This window comes from Oreochromis niloticus, linkage group LG22, assembly GCF_001858045.2.
Source record: "Oreochromis niloticus isolate F11D_XX linkage group LG22, O_niloticus_UMD_NMBU, whole genome shotgun sequence".
NCBI lineage: Eukaryota > Metazoa > Chordata > Actinopteri > Cichliformes > Cichlidae > Oreochromis > Oreochromis niloticus.
In genome coordinates, this window is record NC_031985.2 from 22,044,638 (window position 1) to 22,070,159 (window position 25,522).

Below are 25,522 nucleotides of genomic sequence, written 5' to 3' on the forward strand. Positions count from 1 at the left end.
ATTGCATTGAATAGCACATACTGCAGACAAGACTATAAAACATTTGTGCACTTTGTTTATTTGGTTCTAAGAAGCATTTGCTTCATATTTACAAAAACAGCTTTTTTTCCTTCTCCTTTTTAAGTCTGGCTTTGGAAACCGGGGCACTTCTCAAGCTGTGTGAGGCATCTGCACAGCATTCAGGAGACTTCCAAGATAAAACTATGGAGCGATACAGTAAACAAGACAACAAAACCCATTATCTCACCCTTTCAGTACTGCGGATATCTGACATAGCTCATTAATTTGAATGAGCAACATTTTCTTCACCATGTTGACACAATTACAAACCAAAAGCACTTATGACAAGGAGCAGGTACAACTCCATATTTACATGCAAACTACAATATGTACACTGACCAATGATTTACATTCCCCTTTCACAAACAGTAAATCATAAATACACACTTGGGCTTGCTTTAAGGAACATGGCTTCCTACTCAGTTTCAGACATTTGAGGCTATTATTACAAACAAACAAGGATCTATAACCCATAACTTAAGACAGTTAAAGGGAACGCAATGCCAGCAGAATACTGCAAATTATTATGAATGACCACACTAGAGGGATGTACTCTGATGCATTATCTTAATCAGTATAAATACAAAAATATCACACCAGATTCATCCATACAACTGTAAAGCCGGAAAGTTAGGGAGCTGGGGCCAAAGCACAACAGGCCTGCATTGGGATGATTTTAAATCTTCTAAATGATAATAAGATGTTTATGTTCAAATAACCCACGTGGATAAATAATTGGCTGTAGACAGAATGAGAACCACAGATTACCGCACAGAGACACAAAGATACACCCCAAAGTCAGGAACAGAGGACTATGGCAAGGTCACAGATCAAATATTAAACAGGCGACTGATCAGACGCGTCAGTAGCACGGGAGGCGAAGTCAGTTCGAAGAGTTGTAGAGTCCTTCCGGGAGATTGTTCAGACGTGATCGCAGCTCCTTTCGAACCTGGGTGACCCTCGCCAGTTTGCGTTTGTATTCCTGAAAAAATCCACAATGACAGACAGCCATCAGACGCCAAAGATCCTGCAGTCTGAATCACACCGATTTATAGTGTTGGGGTTTTTTTGTCCTAGTCTCAGTAGCAATATTACATGAGATAAATACACACATATTGTAATTTTAAATTATAATTTAATATAAGACAAGCTGAAGTGTTGAATGTGCGTGTCATATATTACAGACCAACAGCAGCTTAAAGTTCCAGTTAAAGTTTAGATTTACATTCAAGGATTTCCAATAAACGTGTTTTATCTATTTTCATTAGTGGCCACAACTAAACAGTGTGTCAGGGTGTTTTCGTTTTATCCAAACACCCAAATCATTCAGCAAAAACGCCACTCTTTCACTTCATGTTTATGAATGACCACATTTTTGGTGCCACACTAAAGGGCACCAAAAAACATTTACCTTTGCAACAGCTTTTTTTTTTTTTTTTTACTAATAAAAGACTGACCACACAAACTGCATGCAAAGTACAGTGTAAGGGACTGAAAACAAGTCTGCAACAGAGGACTGCATGTGGACAAAATGATTCCACCTGATCCATGTATTCAATGGTTTTTTTCCCCCTAAATCTTGTCACAGTTTCTGTGCCATGTTTCTCAAATGTGTTCCGTGAATATATCTGCCAGCCAATGCATGCAGTGTGTGTAGGTCATCAGTACTTTTTCAGGATAGATAACAGAAATGTCCAAATGAGGGGAGGGGAGGGGAAAGGGAGAAAAAAAAAAAAGCTTTTGTTCTCTTGGTGTCCCATCATGTTACAAAATGACAAATCTCTTCAGCAAGCATTAACCAAAAGTACCAAGAAAGATAAATGAACAAGATTTTAATCAAATTTGAATCTCATTAATTTATGTTTATTAATCATAACAATGATTATGATTAATATCTGATCTACATCTCCCACTAATCAGAAAATCTTAAAGTGTATAACTACCATTTACTGTCAACTCCACAACCAAAAGTAAGTTTCATAAACCACCTTTAAACCTGAATATTCATAAGAGGGTAAACTGTAGGTGTTAGAGCAAAAAAAGGACTCACAAAATCATTTTCACTTTTTATTTTCAGACTTTTTTCTTTTCTTTTTTTAAAACACAAAGGTATCGACTGAGTGAAGATACAAAGATGAGACGTGGGATCCTTGTGGTGCCCTGTGGATAAGATCTGAACAATTACAGTCAACGTGAAAAGCACAGCTATGAGCAAACAAGAAAACTCAGTGGTTACATTTTTAACTCTAGCAGGTTCATTTTGATTAGTACTTACCTCATGGGCAGGACACACTGAATGAAGTGAGTAGAAAGAAAAAGGCTCAAAGAGAAAGCCAGTGATGAGGGAAAAGCTCACGTAGCTGTTAAGTCTGTATCTAATCGAGAGGCTTCCCTCAGTTTGCACATCAGCAGGGCTAACACTGAAAACATGCAGGCTAGTTTTTTTTTTTTTTTTTAAAAAGCATGACAGAAAGCATGCAGCGTGCTGAGAAACCTCTAAATATACTTCTGGAAATTTGTGCTCAAACGTAATTTGTCCACACAGCACAAAAAGATGAACACCAAGGAGAGGTGAGGCAGACAGGGCGCACACAGACGTGTAACAGAGAAAAACTTATTCACGCACTTCAAGTTTCTGCTCATTCTGGGCCAGGCCGTCCTTCTGGCTCTGCAGGAAGACCGTTAGTGTGCGTGTGAGCTGCCTTCTGTCGTCAATCTCTGCCGCCAAGCGGCCGCTGTAGTCTGCTAGCAGCATGCAGGCCTCCTCCACCAGCCGGGAAAGTCGCTCTCCTGCTTCTTTATCTAAAGCACAGAAAGCACAGAGAGAGCAGAGAACAAAGCCTAAATACGCCTCACTCAGTTATGCATCAATCCTGGAACAATGTAAACAGCATCTGTGCAATCAGTGCCAAATCAAACCTTCAATTTGTTTCTGCGTCTCTTTCTGCTGAGGTAAAGGCAAGGGCGTTGTCGGACAGATACGAGGGAGACTCAGCGCACAAACAATCATGTAATCAAATCTGTAGACGAATACTGAGTACTGCTGAGTACTGTGTGCTACACATTCATGTAAATGGTCTCTCTTTGTCATAAGGTCAATATCTTTCAGAGCCATCCCATCTCTCCCATAAAGAGCATTATAAGCCTGCAGGTGTCCTTCAGAGCGAAAGAACGTCAGTTGCAGAAGTGAGTGTGTTTGTTTCCCCCAGCAAGGGTGTCCAGGCGACTGCATATCCGATGTTTTGGTCTCGGCTCTCCCTTGTTTGTACACACCTTATTTCCTCTGAAATACAGTCATGACAAAACTAAATACACCTCGTGATTCAACAGTTTATATCAACAAAGATGTGGTTTTGATGAGCATTAGAACATTTTTCAGGTTATTCCAAGGGTAGCTGCAGAGACAGAGTCCACCCTCACTAACTTCTGATGCACACCCGGTCATTTTGTTGTGTAAGTGGGTCTGAAGTATGACAGAAACCACTCAGCTCAGAAAAGAGCCTCAAAGCTTACTCCTGAGAGGCTTTCAATGGGTAAAGAGTAAAGTAATCATTTCTTTTAAGACTTTATCAGTCTCTTGCTTTGTCTGGACGTATATTGGCCCAATCGTCTTTACATTGTTGTTTTAGTTCATTAAGACTTTGAGGCAATTGTTTATACACAGCTCTCTGAACGTCCCAGCGCAGCAGTTCAGTCAGGTTCATGTCTGGACTTTGGACTGCAACACCTTGAATCCTATTCAGCCTCTCTGTTTTAAAATTTGCTGCAGTGTTTGAAATCATCATCCTCTTGCATGATCCGATTTTAGGCAGGCTTTAGCTGGTGTCTCCTGAACTTCTCTCAGCAGAAAAAGAACACGACAACTTCAAACAGGAAACATTCTTATAACAATTCCCAGATTGTTGGCCAGGAACATTTGCTTAGAACAACTGCTCTAAGATCATTGTTGATGTTTTTCCTCCTTTCCTTCTGCTTTTATAGAGGTCCTCACGCTTGCTAATGATCAGTTAATTCCTGTGGAACACTAAGAGTATACTTCATTTTTCACAGGAATCTAGATGTTAAGTGTTTTACTGTAATGTGCAGTATATCAGAGTGGTTCAACAACATTTTCTCAGTCTTAAGACAACACGGGTTCTGTTTAAAGTTTGGTATAAAGTGCGCAGAGCTTCCTTACCTGTGATCCTGTGAAGCAGTGACGTGTCCTGCACCTCAGCAGGAAGAGAGGAGATGCGCTGACGTAGCACTGAGTCACCAGAAGCAGCGTTCTCCAGCTCCTGCAGAGCTCGGATTAACTCTGCCGTCTGAGGTATAGAGAGCATGATAAAGGCAAGAGGTGTGGGGGGAGCAGAAGAAGGTACTTAAGTCATAAAGGACACTCAGGAGGAGAGACACAAAGACAAACATGAAAATACAGACAGCTGTAAATCATTATTAACTAGCATCTGTGTGGATCAAAGTGTTATATGATTAGCACACTGTATTTATAACTGCTCTGTATAACAAGGACAGCACCTGTGGGGGCTCGGTCGGAGAGCTCTGGGAGGCAAAGCCTTCATCATCTGGCTGGATCTCCTCATATGACCTCTTCTTTGTCTTCTTTTCTCCATCTAAGATTTATACAAACCAAGAAAAAAAAAAAGTCAAAGTCCAGTTTTGAAGGTGTGCGTTTTATGTATTAAACTACATCTTTAACCACTTTAAAGCAAACTCACTCCTCCTGCCACAAGCCTGATTAACTGCATGTTTAGAAATGAAGCAAACATTTGCAAAACAATGCAAGTAATTAATATAACTACGCTTATCAAGTTTAAACCTGCAGGCACACAGTACACTTGGTATAATTGAATGGTAAGCGCAACTGATGAGTCGGTACAGGTTTTGGCTCGTTGAACTTACACAAGACTTGCGAAAGCTGATCGAGCAGGTTATTCTCATACACGGCTCTCTCCTGCCAGATGGATAAAACCCGACCCAACTGTTTCTTACAGCCCTCCTCACCATCTCTGCACGGGAACACACAGGAAAAAAAAAAAAGCACACACACTTTAAACAGCTTTGCAAACCTGAAGTCAGGACTGGGAAAAATTTGGAACAAAAAAAAAAAAAAAAAAAAAAATCAGTTCTTTGATAGAAATTCTTTAAATGGGAAAATATCAGGGATGCACCTCATTTACTTCCACGGGTCAACTGGCCACTTCTGTCACATTCTTTTTTTTTAAATGGAAATAATTTCAAAGATAGAGAGCTGATGGTCAATTTGTCATTTTAAACATTGCAATCAGCTCATAATATATCAATGTGTGCATCCCTAGAACATACAGTATGTGTGTGTTTATACAAGTCTTCTCATCAAACCCACTTATGAGTGCCACCCTTAACCAGTTCTAAAATTTTACTGAAATTTCTTACATTACCTTAAAAAAAAAAAATTGATGACAAAATCAGAAAGCTGAAATCAGGACAACTATCCATGCTGTTGTCCAATAAAAACTGACCTGTACACATGTTTGAATGCATCAACGATGACTGGAGCAAAGTCCTGGGTGAACTCTGGTCCTTTCCTCTTGCTGTTTTGGATGACGTCATTGGCCAAATACAGGAAGGTCAGCTTGCGCGATACCTGAGCTGCACATGTTTGAATAAACAAAGAAACACACATAATATCCAATTATGATTTACAAAAAAGGTACAACACAACAATGCCTATTAATTGGCAAGTGCATTTTAACCACTGAAGAACTAAAAATGAGTCCATAAAAATCATGAGATACAAAAAATGAAATAGAGCTGATTTAAATCTTCAACAGAAACGTTTAAAAGTAACAGATACTGAATTTTAATATGCAAAGCCACGTTTAAAGCACTCAAGTTACTCGTTATGCTTCACTATAAGCAGGGTTATGACCTTTACTAACTTAATATGAGCAGTGCACCAGATGCACAGGCAAACTGTGCAGTCACATCAGCTGCATGATGCAGAACAAGGTGGCCCTCCAGAAAGAATAATAATAAAAAAAAAAAAACATTTAAAAAAATTAATTACTCTGTGGATATTATTTCACAAATTTAGTCCACGATATAAGGAAGCAATCTGACAAAAATGCATGTTCAGATTTGTATGCCTCGGGATTTTGAAGGCATCAAAAAGATCAAAAACAAAAGCTAATTCTTACTATTTTTAACAATAGAGCACTGGCTCTTGCCTGACTTTGTTCTGGAGAAGCTGAGTACCCGATTGAGTTCCAGTGAAGGATACGTGCACCCCCCCCCCCCTCTCTGTTTGTTGTTTTTATTATAATCCAACTGGTGCATAAGCCTTTGTTGTTGTTGGACGAGGCACAGTCGACACTGAGGTGAGTGTAAAGCTCCGTGGAGAGCCATGTCTATCCCCACTTGCCATTAACACTGGTCTCAGTCACCACCCAAAATACCTCACCCACAAGAGGTATCATTAGGTTGTTGACTAGCACCCGGAGGAAAACTGCACCATTATTAGCTACAATTAAAGCAATGACTGACGTCCCTACAACCAAACTCACTGAATAAATTCAACAACTCCATTATGTACTGTCTACTTAATAAACTTCAAAAAAAATCATTGACAGTCATCAGATACTATGAAAATCAGAAAAAAGCTAGATACAAAAGTCATTGCTTATATTTTATCACACAACAATGTTAAATAAAGTCTTTCTCCAGTGAAATGATTGACACAGCTAAATGAGCCAAAAAAGCAATGCAATTAAAGAATAAATATGCGCTTACTCTTAAAACTGTTACATGTTTTTAATTAAAACAATGTCATGTGATTGTTTAACATTTACTTATTATGCTTCTCCTTATATAATATATGCACCGTTGCAATTATGTATTATTATTTAGGGCTTTTCACTTTTATTAGGTAGTGCAGTGATGATTAGAGAGGAAAGTGGGGAGAGTGAGTGCGTCTTGTAGGTGGTCATCTCAAGCAAACGGCTCTGGCTGTGAGCACAATCTCCACCCACGTGCTAGTCAAACCTTCCGTTTGTGCGGAGTAGCCTATCAGAAGAAAGCTGGCTTAAAACAAAGTTGGACTGTGTATGAATTGCGGTGCTTCACCAAGGGCTACTATATGATTATTTTTGATTCGTTAATCATGCAAAGCTACTGTAGCAGAGCAAAGAAATGAGCATAAGTGGGTTCCTTTATGTTTTATAGTAAAGCTCATTGAAACTGTTGATGGAGGGTAATTTAAAGCTATCCACTCAGGTGTTATAAAGTTTAATTTAACTGATCGAGACTTACTATAAGCAAAGAGGGATCGACTTCTTAAGCCTTTATGGAGGAGATTTTCTAACACAAACACAGTTAAAGGAACAAACTGCTAACTTGTCGTCACTTTTCGACATTGCTAGTCAGACAAAGCAGTGCAAACTTTTGGCTAGTGATCGAAAGTTGCCGGCCGTAAGCGGCCACGGTGCTAACAGCGACTCTGTGTTTTAACTTTAACAGCAGTTTGGTCTGGCAGCTTTAGCCAGAGCTAGCCTGCAGCTACATGTTACTCACTCTCTGAAGCACGCTCGCTGTGTTTGTTTGGAGGAACTCCAGCGGCTCACACTAGCCTTACCTTTTTTCAGTTCGTTGAACCAAACGTTGACAATGGTCTTCGAGTGCTTTCTGTGGTGGATGAGCCACAGCGACAGTGTCTGTACACTTTGCTGAGAGTTGCTAAGCTCGGACAGTTTCTTCTCTAAAGCCGCCTCGGAGAAAGCTGACATCTCGGCGAGATTAGGGGAGGGAGTGCGAGGCTAGACGCTGGGAGAGGCTGCTGTAAGGTTTCCCCCAAATGTGTGGACTACAGCACGCTAGCCGGTCACAGGGTCTTTGCAGGAGTTTCAGCCATCCAAACTAAATGTCGCAACCTGACTCTGCTACACAAAAGGATGGCTGGTAATACTGACTAGCTATCTCCGTCCTCTCTGTGACTGCTGGGTTGCCTGTGCTTGGGACTGCTTCTTCCTCTTTGTCTTAATGGCAGCTGGGGATAAAACTTTTGGTTACCTTAGCGCCACCTTCCGGACTGGAGTGCGGCTCGCATTGGTTATTATGCTAACCAATGTTAATATGCTTAAAATCTGAAGTTAAATACAAAAAATCTGCAACGTTCATCTACCATCAAATGGTAATTCATTTTTCTGAAATGCTAATTTAAATATCAATCTCTATTGTTAATATATTGGGCATCAGAAACATGTCATTCCACAAATTTCTTTACTATCCAGACTGATGAGTCTTGCATATATTTATACAGTCTAAGATTCATGATGTCCACCTCCTCTCAACTTTTACTTCTGCCTCTCATTCCTCCTACATATCTTAGGAGGCCACTGCAGTAATATCAACCTGTGTTTATTTTCTTTGTGACCACCTCTTTTGTACAATCATTCTTGCAGCCTCACAGTTTGACTTCTATTCCTGCCCTCACATTTATGAATTTTGTGCTGTCAGTCATATGCACATAATTTAAAGTTGTTAGTTCAATACTGGGAAGTACATGATATGTGTTGTTCCTGTTCCAATCTATTGCCCAGAGTTTGCATGCATCTGCATAAACATTAACATAATGTATTTTTTTAAGAATTCATTGTTCATAATAAATATTCTGTGCATATAGAAATTAGTTACTATCTAGCATTACCTGGATTTACTGGAATTGTGATTCACATTCACAGATAGCTCACACTTACAGTCCTGTGAAAACTTTTTTTCACAGGACTGTAAGACAAATTCAGTACATGCGGTTTCCATAGGAGCCAGGTGCTGCTAACCAAATGCACTTGATTAACTGATCTTTAGCAAGTGTGAGCACCTCTATATAAGCAGAAGTTTTGGCAATTTACTGGTAGGCAACTGATCTGTGTTAACACAATGCCACAATCAACTGAAACGATGAGCTTGCGCAGAAAGCCACTACATTATTGCTGGTAAACGTGGTTCTGCAAGGTATTGAATAATGGGCATACTTTGTTTTTCACAGCACTACAGAGTCAAACTTACTCCAAAGCAAACACAGAACCATTAACATGTTTTTAATATTTACAGTAAGACTGGCTCTTTACAGTGATCTGGATTAATCGTTGAGTGGAAAAAGTTTGTGTTTCCTCGCTGAATTTGAGCAAGCTTGTGAGTATTACACCACAGGACATTACATAACTTACAGTGACTGCTTGAAAGGAAAAATAACAATAAACTCTTTTGTTTGAACCTGCAAGGAAAACAATATTTGGTCACATATTTGGTTAAAGTTCAAACTCTACTGGTGCAAAAAAAAAAAAAAAAAAAAAAAAAAATCAGCCGCACAGGTCAGAACCGTTTTAAAAACTGACTGGTTTTATGAAATTAAAAAGCACAAACATATCTCAATATTTCTCCTAAAAAAAATCCAGTAAATCCACTTAAACCTAATGTGATGTTTCACACATTTCTCTTGTTTTCTGGAGTTAAAAAGGCATAAATGTAGATTAAAAAAAAAAAAAAAAAAAAAAAAACTGCTGTAATGGTCAAAAACAGAAAACAAATAGCCAGTCTGAACAACTTCACAACAAAACATAACGAAACACAATAAAAGAATAGTGGATAAGGAGTGCTGTTTCACCTCATTGGTGCTCTTTGACTTTCAGTCTCCACAAAGTTTAAACCAAAAAGTCCCAGCAGACAAAAAAAAAAAAAAAAAAAAAAAAAAAAAATTTACTGACACTGCTTATATAACTGCACCTCCATCAGCAGGCTCCCATTCATTACAGAAATCAGCAGAATTATAATAAAAAAATGTCACATTGCAAGTAAATCCCCCACTGGACCATCCAAATGTGATTTGATTCAGCTGAAATACAGATCAGTGTGGGACGCAGCACACTGAGGTTTATAAGGTTGGCTGAAGGCATAAGAGTGTGTTAGACTCCAGGCCGTACCACTGCTGCAGACCGGAGGGAGAAAGTGCTGGCCAGGGTTTGCCAGAGGGCCAGTGTTGTAGCTGGGGTAATATATCCACCCACGCTGTCCTTGGCTGGCTTCATAAGCTGTAGTCGGTATCCCATAATTGTGTGAAGCTGCCTGTGTACAGTCATTGGTGAGCGCTGTGTACTGTGCAATGCTGCTGCTGTACACACAGGGATCTACTGGTTGAGTTAGCATGTTCACACCAGCACTATTTATATAAGGACCCAGATGACCACACACATCATGATACCCACTTACACTGCCTGTCTGAAGACTTGCATTAACGCACGGCATGTGCGGATTCTGAAAGTGTTGTTGGTAATAATGTGGACCAGCGTCTATGCCGAGGTCTTTGTGTGCCTCTTCTCTCAAACCCTGCTCTCTTGTTCCATTCTTATCCTCTGCAGCTGGCTTATACCCCTGCTCAGTCCAACACTCCCCATGTCCGTAGGAAGAGTTAGAGGAAGATGCCACAGCAGGAAACACTGCTTCATTATGCATCTCTTCATTTTCCCACTTTTTATAAGATATCTCGGCTGACTTTTCTTGGCCGACATGATGCCCGTTCTCCCTTATTTTCCAGTAAATATAGTCGTTTCTCCCTGTTATGTCTTCAGACTGACTGAAGTGCACACCGTCACGGACACAACCATCTCGGTTTTGAAAATGGGGGATTGTAAAGTTTCCTTCTGGCGTGTACCCACCAGTCTCTGCACCTCCATCACAGGGGTTGTGCTGTAGTGGTGAGGTTTCTGCATGGTTAAATTCAGATGATATACCATCACAGTCTAACTCCACAATCTCTGACCCCGGGGAGGATGTGAGATCTAAATTAAAGGGAGACGATGTAGCTGACGGAGGGAGGCCGTCCCTGCTGAAAGACGTCCTCTTCAGCAGTAATAAACCTTCGGCAATAGGCAGGCTGACATTAAAACCAGTCCTCCTCTTTGCTTTTACTCTTTTCTTCCTCTTTGACTTCATTAAAGTGCATTTCTCTGGCATGCCTTCAGCGGATGTCTGGTTCATGCTCAGCCCTTAAAAATAAAGAAAAGGAATAAGTTAAAAGCAGTCTGCTAAGAAAGTGTGAACTCTAGCTTGCAAAGATACACACCTTTGGCAGCTATTCCCTTTTTTTTAATGTCAGCACCTTTCCATCCACATTGCAGCATCTTTATGCCTGGAAAATATCCAAAACAATACAGTGGCATACAAAAAAAAAAAAGAAAGAAATGCAAGGAACACTGGGTGGAAAGAAATGTATTCAAGTGGGCATTAATGAATACAAGCAAATCTAGAGAGACGCTGCACAAAACTGTGCATAGCTGACATCCCTGACAAGTGGGAAACGGCACTGAACAAAGGACACACTCCAGCTAAAGTGAGAAATTTGACCGTGTATGGTGAGTGCCAAAGATACACTGACAAAATGTGATTCAGGCAAAATTCAGAAGGCATAAAAGTTACACTTCTCTGTAAAAATCCAGTTATAGCATAACTGTACACATAAGTATAAAGTTGTATAAATATACATACACTGGCTTAATTTTTTAATTAAGTGGCGTTAAAGGTTCCACGACGTCTTTTAACATTTTTAAATTGGTTGGGTTGTTCAGGAATGACCCAGGAATACCCGAGTCACCGTCCACAGGTTTATACTGCATGAAAGAAACCTGTGCTCCAAAAATTGACACCTTCAAGCTGAACATAAAACCATAAAGTTTTATGGTCAGAAAGATTGAGCCGTTTGCAGCTATAAAGGTGAGGTTTTCGAACCTGAGAGCACGGCACCAACTTTCAAGTATTGTGGTGGTAGCAAATATTTCAACTTCACCTCAAATTAACAGCTAGACGGTTCAAATTGAACACAGTTAGATGTGCCAATAATATAATGGTTCAAAAATTAAATAAAAATTGGTTTTGGGGTGGATAAAGCAGGCTAATATTAAGCTGCTGGAATGGCCTTCCCGAAAGTCCCGACCTCAACCAATTTGAAAATTTGTGGACTACGCTTAAAAGTCTGTGCCAGGAAACAAACAGATTTAAATGAACTCAAAGAATCAATCACTCCATCATTCCACCCTGGAAAAAGAACAGCTCAAAGAAATCATTAAAAGCCCAGAATTGCCATGATATTCATGCCCAGGATGAGTGGATGTAAACTCCTCCTCCTTTTTTTTTTTTTTTTTTTTCCTCCCCCCTTAAAAAATAAAAAAAAATAAAATAAAAAAAATATATTTCTAAGAAAAATAACCTATACTTACACCAGTGGTAACTTTTGCCAGTGAGTAGCGCACAAAGGTTTTCTGGAACATGTACTACCTGAGAACGAGAGGTTTATAAACTACAAGACAGACAAGTACAGGTGAAACCAAGACTGTTTGGGGGAAAAGACACTGAGAAACACGTCACATGCGGCACAATCCCAGCAGGAAATTCTGTGCTGCAAAGAAAAAAAGGATACCTTCAACTCTCCTCGGCCCGTTTCTCGCTCCACTTTCTTTGCCAGAGACTGAAGAAGGTGAGGTTTGTCTTTAAGCTCCACAGTCACCTTCTCCACCTCCTCAGGATGAGTTTCCATCTATAAAAATGTATATTCACTAACTTTAAACTATACTTACCTCGCTTTTTGCATGCATAATACTAAAGAACGTTTGCTATAGTCCATTCTGATAACTGATCCAGAACAAACAGACCAGGTAGTTGATGAGATGTGAGGAGCTGGTCAGGTGTTCAGTGATGTCCTTCTTGTTGGATTTGATGCGGCAGCAGTGGCATAAGAAACAGTATGAGCAGCCATCTTCACTTCTATACTCGGCCACACAGTCGAGACCTATTGAAAACATGAAGAAGCAGCTTTTTAAATCAACAGTTAGACATTTTAGAAAATAAATCTCTTTTCTGGCACGTTTTAGAAGATGGATGAGTAGCTGGAGACGGGAGTACACTCAGTAGCTTGTGTAATCCATACACAAAAAATAAAGAACATTTCCATTTCATGGGGAAAAGACAGTTCATGTTTGTTTCAAAGCAGAACAAGGACTATGATCACCAGCTGCGGTTCGAGACTGGAGTTGGACTGTGAGACGAGAAACTTTACTGGAGAGGCACATGAACGAGTTTGCAGTCCGCCACAACTGTGCAACTTCAATTATTCACTTATTTTTTGTTTTTTAACTCTGTTGATGCCATTCTTTGTGTGTACTCACCGATGAGAGTCTTGGTTCCTGTGTAGTCATCAGGAAAGCTGCTGATGTGCTCTGAAAACACAAAGGGTTCGGGAGAATCCAACTGGGGTGTGAACGGGTTGACTAAGTAGACCTCTGACTTAACAGAAGGATCAAAGTTTGCATGTATCAGCTGCGGTGCTTGCTTGTTAGTGTGCGCTGAGATCTTGCCTGAGTTTGTGTCAGCCTTGAAGGATTTCTTGGACCATGTGGGCTGGTTCTGTGCAAACACTACAATCCTCTGGGATTTGGTGGGATAGTGCAAAGCTATAGTCTCTGGATAACTCTCAGTTTCACCCTGTGCATCTCTTAAGGAACCTATGAGAGTTACTGCTGCAGTATCAGAGAGATAAAAAGATACTTATGAAGGCAAAAATAATCACGTGCATGCAGAAAAATTGCCAAAAAACATAAAAATAATGAGATGGGGAAAGAACAGTCAAACATTCACTGACCGTCATTTTCACTGGATGTTTCCATCCTCCGGTATACACCATCTTCAACCTCTAACAACTTCGTATGAAGGTGCAAAAATATATATGAGCATCCACAATAATTTGCAGTTTATGACTACAAAGCATACACAATAAAAGCAACAGACCTGGATGTCTCCCGGTCCCTCTTTTTCCTCAAGCTTCTTGGCCATCTCCATCAGCGGCCACGCCAGCTTGGACAGGTCGGAGCTGTCCTGCCATTTAGATACCAACTGAGGGTGCCAGGTTTTCTGTTAAAAAACAAAACAAAACAAAACAAAACATAATCTGTTAGTAAAATCCAACGCAGCACATGATCTGCTATCACCAATCCTTCTCCAGTACTACTTACAATGTAGTTGAATCTGTGGAGACTTCCCAGTATGTGGTTACGCATGTCAGCCTTACTGAGGCAACACATGCACGCCCCACACACGTACAGCGCTTCTGTGCTCCATGCACCAGCCTTCACACATTCTGTAATGCAGCCCAAGCCTAAGTGCACATTAAAAACACATATTACTTCAACACACATTGAATAAAGAACCGTTTACACACTAAAAGTGGGATTTGCTGCAGCACACCTATTATGGGTTGTAGCCTCCCCTTGTTGCTCAGGTACGCCTTCAGAGAATCCAGCAGCTGGCTTCTTCTTAAAACACCTACAAATGGAGGAATTACAGAAAAAGAATGGGCAAATGCAGCAGGTTTACATACAGTTAGTAGAAGACATGACTTACCTTCCTGCATGCTGCAACTGTAGAAAAACACCACCTGAAAACCCAAGATGGAGTTTAAGTTTCAAGGCAATGCTGGTTTGTCCACCTCATGCAGAGTTATGGTGGAGACACGGGAGATGTCTCCTGGTAGGGAGGGGGATCCCCACACTGTGTGTGTGTGTGTGTGTGTGTGTGTGTGTGTGTGTGTGTGTGTGTGTGTGTGTGTGTGTGTGTTGGCTAATCAATCTTTGGGAATCTCCTTGTTGGTACAAAAATACTATTTTTGCCAATCGAGGTGCGTCATCGTTGGCATTTTTATAGATTCAACTAAGGGAACGGGAACAAATTATAAACCCAATTCAAAAAACTCTGCATGCTGTAAATACACACAAGTTCTTAAGCATAACAAGTTTTTTTTATTAGTAAAATATAAATAAAAATGCAATGATTTGCCAATGTTATAAACCTATATTTTCTTCACAACTGAAATTAGAGCATGAAAGTGTTGGAGTCAAATTGTTAAATGTTGCCATTATTGTACTTAAATTTGTAAGTCTTAGTTCATCAAAGACATTCCTTTGTTTCTCCCTCCCTCCCCAGTCTGTTGAATGGTGGGGGAGGCTGTAGTGTTTTATTATAGGCACATCCTAGGTGAAGGTTCTGTTTTCTTGTTTAGTAAACTTCCTGCCTTTATGACCCTTTTGGTGAGCAGGAGATCACACAAATGCACCCCCAAACACAAACAATGGGTGTTTGTGTAACCTATGTGTCACAGAAATAAAAGGCTGCAGGGGAAGCTAGTTCTTCGAAGTGGTCTGAGACCGACGGCAGAAGGGCTGCTCTGAGATCCTCCGAGAGGTTTTCAAAAGAAGAAGGGAACAAGGCAAGTGTCAGACCGACTGTCCCTCCCCGATTCTTGGATTCTGACCTGGTAAAAGAAACAACTCGAGACAGAACGCTTCAATCCAATCTTTATTCACCATGTACATGGGAGATGTGCACAGCGCGAAGCCTCCTGCAGATCCAAGGGGTGCTCCCTCAGTCTGTTACTTATATAGTATTTCTTACCAGATTTCTTCTTTCACACCTGCTTTTCCTGTATGCTTAGTACTCTGTGTTGTTGCCCCATTATTCATGCGAAGTTTCACTAAAAACACCTCCTTGCATGGTTATCCTCCCCAACTTCTGTTTCCCTGCACATGCCCTCATTTTATATCTATGCAGGTGGCTTTTAAATGAACTCTTTAGGCACATTAAGTGTCGCTACCTAGTTCTGCTTTCCACTCTATACTTATCTTTATCTATACTTATCCAGATGTGTTAGACAGCCGGTAGTGCTGCTTTTTCTGCACCATTTCCTGTAAATGCGGTTCTCTCTCTGACCATTTTCCCTCCTACAGCTACACACAGAAGGCTGTCTGTGCACAAAGGCCTGACCCTAAGATAATACGCTCATACTACAATGTAGCTAGATAATATTATTAATCTATTTAATGCAGCAAGCTAATACAATCACACTATAACATAACTCCACACAAGTCAACTGATCTCAACCAGTAACTGGAGGTGGCTGCAGTAAAGACCAAGCAGAACATCTCAAGAAACTGAACACAGCAGCTGATGATGCCCATGGGTTAAAAACATCAAACACAAGATTTTCATCCAAGTATTAAAAACAATCCTTATTTGTAGAAATATATTAGTTTCAGAATTCAGAAGTTTTGTAAAACTCCTTGAAATAAAGCTGAAAGAAAGCTGGGGAAAAATCCAGCTGCAGTTACACTGTCATCATCAGGTGGCGCTGCATGTCAGTCTGTTAAAGCAACCCCCGGGCCTCGGACCGGTACCGGTCCGTGAGTCGTTTGGTACCGGGCCGCGAGAGTTGAGGCTCAGGTGTGAAATGTATGGTTTTCAGGGTTTTTATCGGTTTTCAGCGTTATTTTGTAATCGTTTTTATCGTTAATTCGGTTTTCCTGGGTCTTTTCACCTGTGTTATGAATAAATCTTCTTTTTTTCGGTACCGGTACTAGTTTTATTTTGTTGTATTTATCCGCGACACCTTAAAGGCCGGTCCGTGAAAATATTGTCGGGCATAAACCGGTCCGTGGCGCAAAAAAGGTTGGGGACCGCTGTGTTAAAGCAGCACCCTGCGGTCCTGGACAGGACACAAAACAAAGGTCCACATATTGAACAAAATATCAGAGGATTTGTTGCTGTGACTTGTCTCAGAGTTGACTAAAAAAAAATTCAGTTTTAACTAATGAACTAATTTAACTTTGGGAGCAATGTGAGCAGGAACATTAAACAAACGCGGAGCCGCTACTTACTGGATAACAAAGTTTGTCCGTGGTGTCTAATACCGCAGTATGCTGAAGCAGGTAGGTTGGGTGCTTACCTGTGGAGCTGGAGGGTCTCACAGCCCCAGTGAGCTTTAACCGTGGATTCAAACGACACTGGTAGCAGTAAGAGAGCGTGGCGTCACATATTTATTGTTCCGTCCGCTATTAGGCTGGGTGGTAACGTGGTCTATGCCACACCCACCTTTATAATTAACGCCAAGCAATCGCATCTAACCTGCTTCGCCTCCATGCTTTGTCTAATCTGTTCATTCTTTAAAGGTAAAAAAGTGAAAGACACGCTGATCCTGCTGCAGGCTGTTAATGTCAGAAAGTTAGGGCTCTCCTGCTTGTTTCCTCGTTGAGGTATCGTGAAGTTTGTGACTTCACAGCACTGTTTCAAACACCCTTGCCTCCAGAGAGCTGGCCAAGAGCTATGCTTCAACAGCTATGGAAGACCAGGTGTGCCACAACTCTCCTCATTTCATTATTGTCGATCCACCTATGTGCATCAGCAGTTTGTAATGCATTTACCCCTTCAGACTGAATTCAACTCATCTTCCAGTCATAATCTTTTATCACAAGTCCGACACGTCCTGTTTGTCCTGTCTGTTCCCAGCACACAGAAAGAAACAGCAGTGAAAGGATGATTTTTCAAGCTGCTTGAGGAAATAAAACATTTCATTATCCCAAACTGAAGACTAATGTACAATTTGTTCAATATGAGTCTTTGAGAAATCTTTATTTGTAACTTATATTAGCTTTCTTGTTTTTATCCTTTGAGCCTACATACATTAATACGCCGTTTTCAGTTGGCTATTGTTTTATTTACATGCTTTCCATTATTTCATCCACCTGAAACTTGAAATATTAGTAGTCAATCAGCATGGACTGTGATGTGTAATATGTAGAGTTACTGCATCTGTGAGGATGTAGAGAAACTGCTAACATATCGTTAAAAACAAAGCCAGAAGTAGCCTTGCACATACTTTAGTGTTATCTCATGAGAAGGATGACCTTGTGTCTTCCACAAACACTGGTGGAGACGAAGCAAACAGGAGGGGGGCTGTTTAGACCAGCTGGGACCAGTCTAAGGACACAGCCTGAGGGATGGTAAAAAATGTGATACAAATGTATTCCTACCACATCTGATTTGTGATATAAGGGATACAGTACAAGTTTCTGTCCATGCTTGCAAACAATAAAGATACTATGACTCTATATGCACTATGATACTATATAACTAAAGAACTGGATTTCCTATCTTGCCTGTGGGAAACTGTTCATTTCCCGAACAGCACACACATACAATTTAGCTCTCATTTTTATGGCAAGTGAACTACTCAGCCTAATTTCTGTAAAATGAAAATCCTGATCTCGTCCCTTGCTGGAGTTTAGCTATGAAAAAACAGCACTTTCCAGGCATCTGTTTACCATCATCAGTGGGTCGCTCTGACCTGTAAGACCCCACTATCTCACTCCTGAGTCATCATTTAGCAGGTTTTTTTTCCAAGTTGCTATAACTGTGCATGATTTATGAGGAAGTAGGTACTGTGAAGTTCTCCAAGGTCTGGCCTTGTTTGACCTGAAAATTCCAACAAATACCTCACATGTGGGGGAGGCCAGTCACAAGCTGAAGAAAAACCCCCCCAATATGCCTCAGACATGTGGACCTTCCCTCTTTCCCACGCTGTGGGATCTACCACGCAGAAATAACTCACATTTTCAATATAAACAAAACCACAGGGGGACAAGTGGATAAACCTGAATGTATTAAGCACAGTTGTCACAGTCCTGTTCATCTGCTTAAAGTATGCACAAGAAAGAAATTCAGCCTTCAGTTTAATTCCACATTCTGGGTCGTCATCTACAGCGTTAGCTTTAGTGTTACTGTAGCGGAAAGAAAATGCAGTTTCAGAATGGTCTCAAAGTGCTTTGACGCTTGTGAGGAAATGAGGTGTTACTTTTCCTGCCATTTTTATCAGTTCATTTTACTATTTCCAGTTTCATTATTTTGTTATTGCTATTGCATCATAATCACATAACAAGCATTTGCATTGATGCATTTATTGATATTACCTTAAAGTTTGCATTCATTTCAGGTTAACTTTTATTTACTTTATTTACAGGTGCCAGTATAATTATATGATGATTTGTCATTGCAAGTGCACCTATGATTATTTTACACATATTGCATTTTTGTGTCTTTAAAGGAGTTGTGACTCAAGAAGTCGTCTCTTGAGGGTTACAAGCTTTTGGTTAGCCAATCTACTGTGAGGATGACCTGAGTTATTGAAGGATTGCACACGCTTACAATACATTTGTATTCTCTTCTTTTTATTATTTTTATCTATGTATACCTTTTATTAAGTTCTAAGTAGTGGTATTAGGTTGAAACATTTGTTTAATAAATTTTTATACATTTTACATACAAATTAAGATCATCACACACAGGATGGCCTCAGCCTGGTTGCATAAGCAGAGAGGTCAAATAAGGTGCAAGGCGAGAGTAACACATGCACAGACATACACACACCTACACGTACACAGATATAGTAGTGAGTTCATTTTTGTAGGTGAAAGTTTAAGCATGTTTTGCTAGGGTTGCAGTTTTTCTGTGGGTGTATGTGACGGTTTGATGAAAGTACAGGATGTCTAACAGCTATGTTAGGGCTGTGGTTGCGGGGACTGCACCTGGAGGAAGATGGAAGCTAATGTTCTTTTAAAATGGGTCAAAAAGTTAACTGGGGGTCTGTGGTTTTGATTTGACGTATGCAAGTATTGTATCTGCTTAATGCATGAAGGGGTGATGTATTAACCCGACCCTATAAAAACCTTTGGTTTGTTCATTGTCTGAGAGATCCACCTTTGATGTTCTGCAGGGTGTGTCTCCCACGCGTGTGTTTTTCATTAAAATCATCGCTTGAACTCATCTTTTGGACCAGTGTGGTTACTTGCATTCCTCCTGTATTTTCTTCCCAATATTTTGAACCCAACACACTCTCTACTCTAAAAAATTAAATAGAAATATTAAGGGAACATTTAAATTACACAGAACCAAAATCATAACCCATGTGAATGCTGGATTCAAAGTAACATCAAAACCAAAAGGTAAGTTAATGTCTTCTATTGATTTGTTTTTTAATATATTTATTTTTTAACGGTGTATGTTCCCCTAACATTTCCAACCTGTCATGTAGGTATAAAGTTTTAATATCTGGCGTTTGTACACTTTCCAGGAAAAAAAAAAAAAGGTGTCTTTTCACAAGTCCCTACACAGTTTACATGATCTATGTCAACGTCTGTGGGTACACATAACATCACCAGTCAAAAACCTGCCTGCTCTACCTCAGATACAGAATGCTTACTTCCTGACATACTCATTAGGCACCAACGCTGTTAATAGCAGGGCAATAGAGCAAAAGCTTTGTTACATGGTGTGTTATCATACTGGAAGCAGACTTCAGAAGATCAGTACACTGTGGTCAATGGTCTCCGTTTCCTGTTCTGAGCTGACAGGCATGACATCCAGTGAGATCTTCAGCTCCTGTAGCGCATCTGTTTTTAAATCTCCACATGTCGTGCCTTCAGAGATACTCTTCTACATACCTTGGTTAAAACCAGGGTTATGCAAGTTACTGTTGGCATTCACTTATGACCTTTATGTCCCAACAAGGCATTTTCTCCCAGAGATCTGCCACTTTTAAGAATGGAATAGCCTTTTAAAAGTTTAAAGTGCATAATAAAATCTGTGATGACTACAAAACTAAAACTACTGCTGCAGAGATAACTGAGGCAGCTTTCCTTTGATATAGCTCTCAGACTTCTTTCTGCTATGGCTCAGTCTGGAAGCCAAAACAAGTTAGTGTCCAGTTCAGGTTCTTACCATTTAACAAAAAAAAAAAAAAGTTCCTCAACTTTATGTCCACCAAATCACAAGAGTTACCTCAAGGCGGTTTATATTCTAAGGTAAAGACCCTACAATAATACTGGGAAAATATCTCAGATGACCCCTTATGAGCAAGTGCTTTGGCAAAAGTAGGAAGGAAAAACTCCCTCTCAACAGGAAGAAACCTGTGGCAGACCCAGGTTCAGGAAGGGGCAGCCACCTGCTGCATACTGTTGGGAGTGAAGGGAGGAAGAGAGGACAAAGGCACACCGTGGACAAGAGAGTGAAAATGCAGAATGGTTTGTTTTTGTTTTTTTTGTTTTTGTTTTTTTTTAAGTGAGTGAAGAAGAAACGGTGCAATCTGGGAGACATGCAGATAAGCAGGCTAGACCTACTGCAGCATGCCTATGGGAGGATTCACAGTCATCTGATCCAGGACTCACTCTAAACTCCATCAAAAAGGAAAGTTTAAAGCTTAATATTAAAAATAGAGAAGGTGTCTCTCTCCCTTCCCTCTAAACTTTGTGCCCAATCATACCCAGATCTCCCCTTAGTGTACAAGTTTCCCTCCCTTTTATTCATCAGACAATTGAAATCTATTATCCATCCATCCATCCATCCATCCATCCATCCATCCAACTGGTAAAAAATAAAAATACAAACAAACACATTTTTTTTTGTTTTTTAATCAAAATCAGACAACAAAACATAAAAACCTACAAATTTATATAAAAACTGCTATTATCAGATTTAAAAACAAGCTACAAATAAATGGGATTTCCCAAGATTTTGACACTCCCTTCATACTGAATACAAACAGTTTTAAACATAACTTTTTGCTACTTGCACAGAAAATCTGTGCGCTTTACTCAAAATGAACCACAGAACAAAAAACAAAACAAGAATTTCAACAGGCTAAATCTAGCTTCTTAAAATGTGATCAGGACATGTGCTGTACAGCAGTGCAAGTGAGAACACAAATACTGAGAAAAAGGCAGTGAAAGTGTCAATTTGCACCTCAGGTTTTCCAAATGCTAATGATAGCTAGCGCCCAACTATAAAGTATAAGATAATGATTTTTTTTTTTTTTTTTTTTTTTTTTTTTTAAAATGCATGTTAAACTATCCATTTAAACATTACTTTGAAAGAATAAAAGTAATTTATAATATGTCATTAATTCTTTTTTTATTACCAAACCAAAAAAGTATGACAAAAATCAAATGTCAAAACGCACAGCAACATTTTTTTGTACAAAAACCAAAAACCAGTCACTTATCTCCTCGTCACTGACGGGTAGTATTGCATCATCACCGCAGCTTGCCCAAATAACTGCAAACTTGAATGGCTGATGGCCAGCTGTGGACAAAAATTTGCCGGGTAGATTGTCGCTGCAGTGTATCCTTCACTTGGGTTTAAAGCTCCAGTATAAACTTGAGGGTTTTCTCCTGTTGTGTAACTTAATACGGCCTGAGGCGGTGCGTACCCTGGATGTGAACTTGCGACATAAGCCAGTTGGCTGTATGAGTCGTATCCGGCTGAAGGCACCAAAAACGCAGTGGGGTTGTCACCAGAAATTGTAGGGAAACTGCCCTGATGGCTGCTGTTCACCTCGGTGTGGTGCTGTTCTGTATAGTGTCCCATAAACTTCGGCCTCTCGGTTACAATGGTACTGATGGGCAACTGGTCAACTCCAGAGCTCTCAGCCTCTGAGTCAGCATGTGGCTGAGGGATCTGTCCTGGGTTAAGGCTGGTGTCTGTAAAGAAAACAGGGCTGAACTTTTCAAAGGCATTTTGATCAGTGACAGCTTGTGGATGCTGTGGGTCTTTGGTCTCAACAGTGGCGGTAGTAGGCCTTGCACCAGATGCAGCTTCAACTTGAAAAGGATTTCCAGTCATCAAATGGTCCAGAGAAGATGAAGTGCCTTCTGAGCTTCCACTCAGACTGACAGGTTGGTTTTCACTACCTGCATTAGCAGGGTTTCCTGTCAGAGGCATGCTTTTAAATGAGGCAGAGGAAGTTGGAGTTTTTGTCACTGTATGCAAATTCAATCTATTTTCCACACTTTCAGATGAACTGGCAGCAGACGAGTCCAAAGTCTCAACAGCATCTAGAGCTTTCATTCTAGCATTTCTCAGTTCACTAATCAGGTGTACACAGAGATTCCAGTCTATATCATTTTTGTATAGCAAAGTGTCGTCAAGCGGGTTATCGGTGCAAGTTTTAACAGATGTATCAGCTGGCCTTTTCCTGGATGGAAGACACTGATCTCTGGGAGGCACTGACAGCGTTTGGCTGACAGTAGGATGAGCAGCTGAAGAGCATGGTGGTTCCAAGTGCGCCTCTTCCTGTTTCACATGCAAGCAGAGGGCAGGCTGCTGATAGTCAGAGACTGGTGGCGTGAGCTTTGTTTGCATGGGAGGCTTATAGCAGGTCTCTTTAGGGCTGAAACATGAGCCAGGACGGGGCAACAGCGAGGCAACAGGATCATCCTTCGAGCTGGAGCCGCTCACATTAAGAGGACTCCAGAGTTGTCTTTCTTTGAACCCATCCAAGTCACCAACTGTTTGAGTTTTGTCTAACTGAGGCTCCTGTGTGAGTTGAGCTGAAAGAAATAGAATGGCACAAGAAACACACAATTAGAGCCTGCAGAAACAAAATAAATCCCTTTTTCAGTCTTCGAAAAATCTCCATCTCCAAACCCATGGAGAAGTTTCTGAATTTCAATTTTACAAATGTATAAACACATTAGTATAATGTAGATGCCATGCTGATTTGGAAAAAAAAACCCAACCAAACAAACAAAAAAAAAAACCCCCACATAGAACAAACAGTACAGCTCCAGTTGTGTTTTTCATGTTTCATGTCAAGAGCAAATCCTCTGATATTAAAGTGAGAAAAACTTGGCTGATTTCATCATACACTCGCAAACACACGGTTAAACTGTCACTGTTCATGCAGTTCACAGCATAGGGGAGGTCAGTAAACCAATCAGATTACAGCACTAATATACTAATGCTAAATATATACATTTATATCTGCCAATGGTGTTTAATGCAAAATGGAAACATGCAGAGCCGGTTTAGCAAACTTCATCTCACTTTTATTTTGAGCCTCCTCTCCCCTCCTGTCCATCACCCAGAGATTGAGCAAGGAGGAGGGAGAAGGTCTTTATCCTTTGTAAAAGCCTATGGACCTGCGATGAAAAGAATGCATCAGTTATTTATAGCCCCCTACGCTGTAAAATAAAAATGTGTTCATGTGACCGAAATAAAAGTGAACATCCGGAGCCTATCCCAGCTACCATAGGGCCAGAGTCAAAAGAACCAATCAGTCAAAACTGGAAACCTAAAGCCAATTTTGTGACACTGATGCAGGCATGCCTCTTACATCATTATTGTAACAAAGATGCACAAAGGCAAAGCAAACTAACAGTGTGAAGCTCAATGCAAGAGAAAGCCAAATGCAGAGTTAGCTCACCTGACTGACAAACCATTACACTTCAGATTACTGCAACGAGTGAAGCACAAAAACAAAATTGCAGGCTTTGTTGTCATTAGTTGCTTGTATTGCTCAAACTCAAATTAAAACTAGTTACTCAATAGAGGATGAGTCTTTGTCCCATCAACCACTTTAAATAGCACAAAAATCTAATTTATATTGGCACGTTCAAATTTAAAACTCAGAACAGAAATGTACAAGAAATTCATACATGGTTCTGCTTTGAGCTTCAGTCAAAGTTTACCGAGTTGGGATTAATACTATTATTATTATTATTACAACAACAGTTTATTATTTACAACTACCACTGAATTTGTAAGCTTGTTCACTTACAAAGAAATAAATATTAGCTAACATTTATAGTAGTTTCATTTTATGGAGAGACAGAATATCAACCAAAAATCCATAAAAACACCTTTAATAAAAGTTAGATATTGATGTGTTTGCTATGAGTGAAACAGGTATTTGATCCCTGTCAGGAGAATTATTCTAAAACACTTCTTCAGTTGAGAATCAGAGAGGAGAAACACAGTTTTACTTGTATACAAGGGCAGCACAGAGCAAGGCTCTGTGACACGCGCTCTGAGACTGCCCTGGTCTTTATTTATACATCAGTGGGTGTTTGTTCTTTACATTCGAATGTGGATGTGTGTGTGACCCCATAAACGACTTCCCTAAACCTGCTGGTCTGGAAAATCCAACAGTTCATCTATATGTAAAAAAGGCACTTAGACTAAAACAGGCATAGATACGTTTATCCTACCGTAAAACAATAAAAGAAGGTACGACCTTTCCCATGCTCCTAGGATGTGGGGGGTGAATACCAGAACACTCTGGAATCACACAAAGCCTACTAAAGATCACACATCCTATCACTACACAATCGATTATACACCTCTAAGCATATATGGAAACTTATATCATTAAAAGATTATACTGACTACTAAGTACAATTTTCCATTGACAATCCCCACACAAACAAATGACTTAGTACTTAGAAACCCTTGTTCAGTAACACAGTGGTAAGACATTTCTTGTAGTTGGTCCCCAGGTCTGAACTCAAGAGTGATTTTGGACCACCGCTCTTTACAGAAACTAAAACAGTAAAGTTGAAATAAAGCTTTCGAGTTGCCAAGCAGCAGCCAAGAAACAAAACTTCACCTCCCTGCACAGATTGTTTTTTTTGTTGTTGTTGTTTTTAAATAGGATTGAGGTCTAAAGACTGGCTAGGCAGTACATGGCCCTGACTATTGGCCCCTCAATGCAGTAAGGTCATCCTGTACCCTTAGCAGAAAAACTGGCCCAAAACATAATCTTTTCTACCTCCATGTTTGACAAGGA

General features: G+C 40.1%; 3 protein-coding genes across 8 annotated transcripts in view; all 3 read right to left on the reverse strand.

Moving 5' to 3' along the window:
* Positions 1-41: 41 nt before the first annotated feature.
* LOC100699823 (regulation of nuclear pre-mRNA domain-containing protein 1A) lies at positions 42-8,125 on the reverse strand. The gene is made up of 7 exons (XM_003444138.5): positions 7,670-8,125; positions 5,559-5,688; positions 4,960-5,066; positions 4,576-4,670; positions 4,238-4,364; positions 2,687-2,862; positions 42-1,042 (listed from the first exon to the last, which is right to left on the reverse strand). Exons 1-7 carry the CDS (start codon positions 7,818-7,820, stop codon positions 944-946), a joined length of 885 nt encoding a protein of 294 aa, XP_003444186.1. The 5' UTR covers positions 7,821-8,125; the 3' UTR covers positions 42-943.
* A 985-nt stretch (positions 8,126-9,110) lies between these two features.
* On the reverse strand, positions 9,111-17,212 carry LOC102083293 (uncharacterized). Its single transcript, XM_005478574.4, has 13 exons — positions 16,853-17,212; positions 14,479-14,512; positions 14,323-14,400; positions 14,091-14,233; positions 13,867-13,989; positions 13,721-13,778; positions 13,437-13,598; positions 13,248-13,298; positions 12,735-12,871; positions 12,503-12,619; positions 12,303-12,360; positions 11,153-11,218; positions 9,111-11,075 (listed from the first exon to the last, which is right to left on the reverse strand). The coding sequence occupies exons 2-13, from the start codon at positions 14,486-14,488 to the stop codon at positions 9,922-9,924; spliced, it is 2,157 nt and encodes a 718-aa protein (XP_005478631.1). The 5' UTR covers positions 14,489-14,512; positions 16,853-17,212; the 3' UTR covers positions 9,111-9,921.
* Positions 17,213-21,352: 4,140 nt separating this feature from the next.
* Positions 21,353-25,522, reverse strand: part of LOC102078555 (uncharacterized) — a 48,312-nt gene continuing 44,142 nt past the window's right edge. For 3 of the 6 annotated variants that reach the window (XM_019350883.2, XM_019350882.2, XM_019350884.2), the window contains one exon: positions 21,353-23,285. In XM_019350883.2, the coding sequence (XP_019206428.1) occupies positions 21,955-23,285 (1,331 nt within the window). In that variant the 3' untranslated portion in view covers positions 21,353-21,954. Of the gene's footprint in view, positions 23,286-23,781; positions 23,877-24,160; positions 24,191-25,522 lie in introns of all 6 variants that reach the window. The other 3 variants (XR_002058041.2, XR_002058042.2, XM_019350885.2) reach the window with 3 other exon arrangements.

Excerpts from the sequence above, each read along its gene's own strand:
- LOC100699823 (XM_003444138.5), bottom strand. The coding sequence starts at position 7,820 with ATGTCAGCTTTCTCCGAGGCGGCTTTAGAGAAGAAACTGTCCGAGCTT. Across the intron at positions 5,067-5,558 it reads GCATTCAAACATGTGTACAG|AGATGGTGAGGAGGGCTGTA; the intron begins GTCAGTTTTTAT and ends GTTCCCGTGCAG. Across the intron at positions 4,365-4,575 it reads CTCCGACCGAGCCCCCACAG|ACGGCAGAGTTAATCCGAGC; the intron begins GTGCTGTCCTTG and ends TCTATACCTCAG.
- LOC102083293 (XM_005478574.4), bottom strand. Across the intron at positions 14,234-14,322 it reads GAGGCTACAACCCATAATAG|GCTTGGGCTGCATTACAGAA; the intron begins GTGTGCTGCAGC and ends ATGTGCACTTAG. Across the intron at positions 11,076-11,152 it reads AAAGGGAATAGCTGCCAAAG|GGCTGAGCATGAACCAGACA; the intron begins GTGTGTATCTTT and ends TTTATTTTTAAG.